At 29.4% G+C, this 9172-nt stretch overlaps 1 protein-coding gene across 1 annotated transcript; it reads left to right on the top strand.

Annotated features, from left to right (window-relative positions):
* The first annotated feature begins 1632 nt into the window (after positions 1-1632).
* LOC105134801 (uncharacterized) lies at positions 1633-2737 on the top strand. Its single transcript, XM_011039351.1, has one exon. It carries the CDS (start codon positions 1799-1801, stop codon positions 2450-2452), a length of 654 nt encoding a protein of 217 aa, XP_011037653.1. The 5' UTR covers positions 1633-1798; the 3' UTR covers positions 2453-2737.
* Positions 2738-9172: the final 6435 nt, after the last annotated feature.

Here is a 9172-nt window from a genome sequence, read left to right as displayed (position 1 = left end):
ACGAGTAATTGTGGTGCCCAAAATAGGGCCCTCCACCATTATCATTCTCTACCGCCCAATGTGCCCTTCAAGAAGACACGAAAAACACTTTGCTTTTCATAACCCATCAACACACAAGTGGATATTATTTTAACCCTAAGCCGAATTCATGTTCATACCTTAAAATTATAATCATAGTTGTTAAATCATACCTATTAAAAATTCAAGTCACAAACTAACTTGGATCAATATATATATATAAAAAAAAGGATTTATGGATCTTAATCATATTAATGCTACTATTGTCATCAATTATGCAAAATAATGGCTTAATTTTATAGCCATTGTCGTGACTAGCCCACCAAATCTCGCAGTGCTACTAATTATTTTAATAAATAATTTTAATGTTAGGTTGCTGCCTGTCCATGTGGCATGATGGTGACATGTCTGTGGGACCTACTTCAATCGGATGCGTGCACGTGTTTGGCTGTGAATGTACTTGTAGAGAGAGAAGAGGTCTAGTGTGACTACCCACGTGGACGTGGGGCCTAGCTAATTGGGATTGTAAATAGACATTGTCAAACAAGACGGGTTCATCGAGTAGGACCCATTGAAACAAGAGAATGAAATCCGAAGTGGAATAAACAAATTCACCTCAGTTGTCGTGCCTTGTTTGGATTATTGAGTAAAAAAAAAAAAAACACGTAAAGTAAAGCCGTTAACCAAGCCGAAAAATATATATATTTTTTGCATTAATCAAAATGATTAGATAAAATAAGTTGGTGAATACATTATACCAGATTTAGTTTAAATAACATACAAAATCCAATGGATTTAGAAAACAATTAGAAACGCTTGTATTTAAAAAAAATTTAATTTTTTTAAAATTTAATTTTTTATATTTTAAATTGTTTTAATGTACTGATTTAAAAAATAAATTTTAAAAAATAATAATAATAATTTTAATATATTTTAAAATAAAAAACATTTAAAAAAAACCACAAACATACTCCTAAATAAATTTTAATTATCATTTGATGTTTCAAATTCAAGATTGATATAATTTACAATACATTAAACCTTTGAATATATGTGTAGGTTATCTAAAAACTTAACTAGATTTCTGAGTTAATATACTCAATTTAACTAAAGTCTTCTATACCATACCATGTTAAGCTTTGAATTCTAAAATTCTAGGATTAATTGTTATACCTAATCGGATTTAACAAGTATCACGATTCAAACATTCAAGACAAAGAAGACATTATTGTAGTATATATTGGCAGATGGAAATATTTACCACCGTGAGATCAAAACCAAAAGACTAAATATAGTAAATTACTCCGCAGTAATTCTAATTCAATATCCAAATTTGGCAAAGTTTATTTATTTATTTAAAATGTAATCTCCACTCTACTTCGACACCCAAAAATCTTCTTTCCTCAGTCAGTGGTAAATGCACCTCACATGCTTCCAAAAGCAAGTGAACCCACCAAGCATCCAACTCGACTGTCAGTTCATTGCCACTCTTGGCGTCTTCCATTCTCACCATCCATTGTCATGAAATGAAGACAAAATGAACTCCAAATTCACATGAAATGAGCCTCCTTTCAGTGAAATACTAAACGCTATATATACATGTCTCCTCCTTCAAAGTCACTTATGTTAGAGCCTTTCTCATGGACTCTTAACAATACTTACTTTGCTTTAAAGCTATATAGTGTCATATATTCTCATTTTTTTCTAAGCGGGTTCTTGTTCTAACCCAAAATTTTTTCCTTTTTTTTTAATCTTATCATTAAAATTTATATGATACTATATGGCCAAAGGCAGGAGGCTAACAGCAAGCCGCAGTGAAAGATTGCTAGGAAGTAGTTATAGCTATGGTAGCGGCCATGGACCTATGGTGAATGACGTGTCGGAACTAGGCGAGGAAGATGTGTGGTCGATGGTGGATGACACGGCTGATCGGAATGACCGTGGTGTTCATAACTCCAACTGGAGTCCACGCACTGATCTTGAAAGTAGTTTTGACAACATGTCTATTAGCAGCGGCCGCCGTAGGATCCCAAGAGATGACCGCCACATGGGTGGGTTATCATTGGCCTTCGAAGATTCTTCTTCTGGCAATAACAAAATAGCTTCCTCGAGAATTGTGCACCAGTTTCGTGGAAACGACCTCGTGGCATCGCAATCTCCCCGCAACATGGCCACGTCAGCCCCCGTGAACGTGCCCGATTGGAGCAAGATTTATCGAGTCAACTCGGTTGACTCGTGCAATGACTCGGATGATGGGCTGGATAACCACGAGTCCGAGATGGTTCCCCCGCATGAGTACCTGGCACGTGAGTATGCACAGACTCAAAAGATGGGTGGCGCCTCCGTGGTTGAGGGTGTGGGCCGGACGCTGAAGGGCCGAGACATGAGTCGCGTGCGCGACGCAGTATGGAGCCAGACTGGGTTTTATGGCTGATAATTTTGCAGATATATGGAGATCAAAGTTCTTGTTACTGTTGCTTTTTTTAAGAAAAAAAAATTGCTTATGATTTTTTCTTGGGCAATGATTCAGCCGAGTTGATTCGTCTTTGAAATGAGTCAACTCAGTAGCTAGTGAGCTCGAGCATGATTCTGAATGATGGATGATGCAAGACTGTCATTGCTTCTATTTGTCATTTGATTGGAATTTGTACCCATTAATTGCTAAGTGGTAATTTGGTAATTTCAGTCATCAACAGTAATGCCAAGGTCATTTGCTCGTGATTTAAGAAAAAATAGACCAAAAAAAGTTGTCCAATCTTGTGAAAAACAGTGCCACTTTTCTGGTTTAGGATTTGACCTTGGAAGGAGATTTAGCTTCTTCGTTAACCTTCATAGAACAAGGAATTAAGTACATACAAGTACCAAATTATAATCCCTTAGCTTCTTGCTAACTCATTGCCTAGTCACCAATAATAATAATCTTATTTTTATATGTGAATTTCCCATGTATAAAAAAGCTTCTTTCCGATGACTAGGAGTAATTTTTATTTATTTTATACGAGACCATACCTTTATTTTTAATGATTACCTTTTTTATATTAATCAGATTAATGTGTTTAATGTAATAATTTTATCATTTAAATTTAAGAAATTAAGGGAGAGGAAAATACATTTGTTTTGTAATCAGCAAGTTACAAAATTGTTTAATATCTTGATTTGTGTTTGAGGTAATAATAATCAAGAAGTTGTGCGATGGTTCTATAGTATAGTGTTGAGATACTATCTGAAATATATTCAATATTAATTTAATTGAATCATATTATATCATTGTGATACCAAATGAATCATTTGTCATATTATTGTATTTAATAGGATAAATACCTTCGTTTGATAGGCTATCAAGAACATGAAAAATTCTAGAACATGATGTGTAATTAATTTGAATAAAGAGATTCAAAGTAAGGTGAAGTCTTTCATTGCATTAATGATTTCAAATAAAAAATACAAGAAATTGAGTAATAATGCTAATGATGTCACCACGTTACATTTTTGGCATCGTATTTGATATAAAGTAACAATGTCTCTTATAATTGAATTTTTGATTTATATTTTAATTATAATAAGGAATATTTTTGAATTAATTTTAAGTCAAAAATTGATTGCAAGAGAATGTTTCAGTGAGTGCTTTTACAACCTTCTTTTTGTAAAATATTTTTCAGTGAGTGTCTGTTTGGATTTTTAACAATTTATTTTTTAAAATAATTTTTAAATTATTTTTTATAAAAAAAATTAAAGGGTTGTTTTTACGTGATAATATCAATCAAATAAATAAATAAATAAATATTATTTTGATATATTGTTAATTAAAAATAATTTCAAATAATAAACTACAATAACAAATATAACAAGTCCAAAATTAATGATAATATTATTTTTTTTTGGCAAACTTAAAAGCATATTTATTATAATATATTAAAGAATCATCTTAATTTAATAATTTAACTTGTTATGCAAGGTTTCAAGATATAATTTATGTTATTTTCTAATATATATTTTTAAATAATTTTTTTTTGTTTGAAACTTGTATAAACTTGTATTATGTTATTATTAATTTTTATCAAATAAATAAAAATAATAAGATTTAAATTGTGACTACTTGATTATCATTATGTTAGAAAATCATCCCAATCCAATAAATTAAACGATTAAATAAAATTTTAAGATATAATTTATATTATTTTCTTGTATCATTTAAATAAATAACTTTGAAAATGAATTATATTATTTAAAACTATAAATTAAGGAAATATACCGTTTTAATCCCCATAACACCTTCTCAAGGTTCAAACAACCTAAGATGAGAGCATCTTGTTTTTGGAGAGAATGGTTAAAAACCAATGGCACAAACGGTTTCGAGAGAACTGAAAACGAAGTAGGATATGGCATAGAATACAGAAATGAATTGGGACAATAATTGTGGAAACCAGCAGCTGGAGAGAAGGGAAAACAATTAGCTCTTAATGGAAGATGATGGCTGATGCTGCGAGGGGCCATGGGGTCACGTATTGACAAGGTCAGAGGTGTCTGCACCTCATGGCTTACCTTTTTCAAGAAAAGGACTCGACTCTTTTTATTGGGTTCACAGCTCACATGAGCCTCGAGCCATTGGTTTTGTTTTTCTTTTTGAAAAGAAAAAAAGACTATTTTACTTCTAGTGATGTTAATAAATTCCCCTCCCTCTACCACCATAGGACTGTGGGATTTTTAGAGGGTCCACAAGATTTCATGATCATCACCAAAATCAATGATCTTTAATTCCCAATTCTCTTGTGATTCATGCACGTGACATGACCTCAAACAAAGAATTGACAATCCCATCATCACTTTAAGTACTTAATGGAAGTAGTGGCATGTAGTTTCTGTTGGGTTCTTTGGAAGGATGATTGAGCCTCTGAAAAAACGAAAGAGTAAGCTTGAAATTTGATGGCTCCGATGCCATCATTAAATTTGAATATTTGCCACAAACAAAATCCTAATTCAAATGTGTGTTTTTTATGTGCTATGATGTAGGGTTGTTTTTAAAAGTAATTTTTAATTAGAAATATATGGAGTTTTTATATTAATATATATTAAAAAACTAATTCAATTTAAAAGTTTATAAGATTTTAAGATATAATTTATATTTTTTTATAGTTTTTAAGATTTCAAAATATAATTTATATTTTTTTATAATATATTTTTTAAAGTGAAAGTTTTTTTTTGACTTGTATAAAACTATATTATTTTATATTTAATTTTTATTAAATAAATAATAATAATAAAATTTAAATTCGTGATCGCTTAGTAATCATTATCATACTATAATAAATAATTAATTCAACTAAAAAACCTAATTTAGAAGAGATATTAAGATATAATTTATATTATTTGTTAATAGTATATTAAAATTATCAACACATAAAAAGAATATTAATTTAATATTTTTTAAATAAAAAAATAGTTTATTTGAGAGTAGAAGCTACCTCCTATAAAACAAACAAATAATTATGTTACCCCGTTTCACCTTTTCAGGTTAATGCTCTGGCATAGAAAACACTAGATGGAGGAGGTACTTGAGAATGTGTGGTTTTTGTTAATTCCAAACTTGAAAGCAGCAACACCTGGCTGCAACATAAGATTGAGACTTGCTGATTAGGGACATTATGTTATAGTTTATTTCCAGTGACATGATAACATGTTGACATTTTATCCATCTTTTTTGGGCTGCTGTTAGCTAATATCTTATTTTATTTTTGCATCAGTCTAGTGCACTTGATGCCAAATTGCCAATCCAGCCTTGTATATATCAGCCCAATTGTCTGGGTTAGGCCCTTTATATATATATATATAAGCCTGAAGGTTTCTTCTTCTTCTTAATTTTATTAATATATTTTTTTTTATAACAAAGACTTTTTCCTTTTTTTCCTCTTGTTTTAGAAAAACAACAATTTCATTAATACCAAATTGATATAAAATAAATTATTATCTTACAACATTTTAAAAAATATGACAAACCATAGTTTTTCAAGCAAGATTTAGTTGTTTTAGTAATCACAAATAAAGTTTTTCGAAATTTTCTAAGGAAGGATTTTTAAAATATGATTTCGTCTTGTTGTAGTAGATTTATAGAGGAACACGCCAAATTACCATGCCTCGCAATGAAAGGTTTTAACTGTTAAATAATTTCCATGTCTGTCTATCTCTTTCAAATAATAAAATTTAGATTTTTGATCTTTATTCAAATGACTTAAATTTTCACATATAAAGATACAAAAATTCTATATAAAAAGATATATTGGGTTGGGTTAAAAATTTTGTGAATATTACAGATATTTTTGATAATTCTGAAAAAATATTAGGTTGTAACAATTGAAAATAGATAAAAATCATAAAATGTATATATTAGAGACAACATAAAAGATATCATAATTTTCATATAAAAACAAAAAAAAAATTAAAAATCATAGTCAAAACATTTTATCAAATAGTTAGGGAACAATAAGATACAAAAATAGACTAGTAAGAAGTGATTATAAAATGCTTTTGAAGTTATAATTTGACTAAAAATTAAAAACTCATTTTGGATTCTTAAAATCTTCAATTTTTTTTTCATGATGTCTTGGAATTGTAAAATGCACTATCTATTCATCAAATCAAGTTTCAAAAAATAATATAATTAGTGTAAAGATAGAGAATGAAGAGAAGAAAAAGAGAATAAAAGAATTAGAGATGATTGTAGTGTTAATACAAAAAACAAAAAAAATAAAAAGAAAGAAAGAAAAATTATTTATAAAGAGAATTCAAGTTCCGTGTATTAAGTTATATAATTTGGGTTGGGATGGGTTGAGTTGAGCGGGTTTTAAAAATTTTAACACACACTTGATCTGTGATATCTATTTATTATGTTTTTTGACCAATTATTATTTGTAATATCCACATTATTTAACTTTAATAGGTTGAATTTAATTAAAAAATAAAAATATTATAGATAAATTAATTTTTTTAAACACCTCTAATTTCATCCATACAAAGTAAATAATAATAGAGTTTGATGTTCACTTCCTTAAATGGGTGGTATTCCAATATAGATATAAAAAGGAAATGTTGTTTTTTTAGAGAAAAAAGGGAAGATAAAGGAGACATATATGTATTTCTTTTAGTTTTAAAACGTGCTTTTCAAGATATGTTTTAAATTGTTTTCTTTTCTTAGAAAAAAACAAATTAATGCTTTTTAGGTGTTTTTGAATGATTTTAATATGATAATATAAAAAATAAAAAATATTTTTATATATTTTCAATTAAAAATATTTTTAAAAATTATCTGTATCACAATATAAAATACGAAAAATGTGAGTAATAACCATTTCTAGTTAGGGAAGAATATCATCATTTATCCCTCTAGTGTTGAAATGTAGTCAAATTAAAATACCAAGTATATCTTTACAACAACAAAAATTATATTTTTAGAAAAAAATACTCTAAAAAAATACTAATTAATAACATTTGAATTATCTTCGCATTAACTTATTTTATTCATAGTTGAGAATAATAAAATGACTTAACTTATTTCTTAGCCAACCTTTCCTGTTTATATGTATAAGGCAGTTCACGATAGTAACTATAGAAACTACAACATTGAAATAATCTTACAGTAATTACTATATATATTATTCTATAATACGTCCTCTTAAGCTAAGGGTAAAGATCAACTTGTAGCTTGAATCAAAAAGTAGTTAATGAAGCAACAAAAAGAAACTTAGTAAAGATATCTGCAAGTTAATCATGAGAGGAGATAAAACGAATCTGAATTACATTCTTTGTAATCTAGTCTCGTACAAAATAATAATTAACTTTAACATGTTTAATACAAGCATGAATTATAAGATTTGCAAATAGAGAAGTAACATCAAGATTATCATACCAATGATAAGAGTAGAGGTAGATGGAATCTGCAGATATGTTAATAAATACTAAAGGTAAATAACCTTAATAGTGCCATCTACTAAGACTTTATACCCAACTTCAGTAGAGGAGTGAACAACTATGCATTGCTTGCCTGACTTCTATGAAATCAGCTTCTGACAAAAAAAAACAAAGTAACCACTTGTAGATTTTCAATCATCAATACTATCTGCCTAATATGCATCTGTAAAACCATGTAAAGTAAAACAGGAACTATAAGTGATATAGAAGCCATAAGATGTTGTACCTTCAAGATAGCATAGAATACATTTAATGATGACCCAATGAAAATCTGTCGGAGCATATATAATTTGATAGACTTTGTTAACATAAAAAAAAAAATCCAGTCTTATAAAGGTGAGATTGAAAAGCACCTATAATTTGACAAAATTGTGTATAATTAAAGAGCAAGACATCTGGTAGTATGTCAACCTTTAAAGTAGAGACTAGAGTATCAATAAATTTGCAGGAAGTCATACTAGCTCGGGTAAGGATGTCAAGAATATACTTATATTGTTGTAACATCAAATCCAAACCGGTAGAAAGAACTTCAATACCCAAAAATAATGAACTGCACCTAAGTCACAAAACTTGAACTTTAAGCTGAATAATTGTATTAGATAATAAAGCATACTAGAGTTATTGCCTATAAACAGGATATCACCAACATATACCAGAATATAAAAGATATTACTACCAGCAAACATGATAAATAAGGAGGTGTGAAAGCCATTAAAAAGTAGAAAATCATTCAAATGAGTGTACCATGTTTCTGGTGCCTGTTTTAAAGATCACCACCAATAGCCCAACTGTGGCGGGACTACTGGTGTCGCAGTCTACCTAAAACATAGTGTTCTAAGAGTATCCTTACATGTAGATAAACATTGATGTAGGTAAGGATGGAATCGCAGATCCAAGTCCTTGCATGACTTATCTTTTATCAAGGAAAGAAAAGGCGTGTTGGGGAACAACTAGTGGGTTCTGCCCCTATAAAAGGCTAGTGGGTTGCTAGAAAAAACAAAAGGAAAAAACATTGAGTAAAACAAAAGGAAAAAAAAATATGGGAGATGACAGAAAAGAGAAAATAGAGGAGAACCCATTAATAAACAAACAAGAGCAAGATGAGGAGAGACTGAACAAAACAGAGTGAGAAGAGGTTAAAATGAGGAAGAAGAAGAGAGAATTCTTCAGCTAGTGCTCAGATCATTACCTT

Source organism: Populus euphratica, unplaced genomic scaffold (genome assembly GCF_000495115.2).
Source record: "Populus euphratica unplaced genomic scaffold, PopEup_1.0 scaffold120.1, whole genome shotgun sequence".
Taxonomy (NCBI): domain Eukaryota; kingdom Viridiplantae; phylum Streptophyta; class Magnoliopsida; order Malpighiales; family Salicaceae; genus Populus; species Populus euphratica.
The sequence above is the reverse complement of the archived record's forward strand: the minus strand, read 5'-3'. Positions and strand labels throughout refer to the sequence as shown.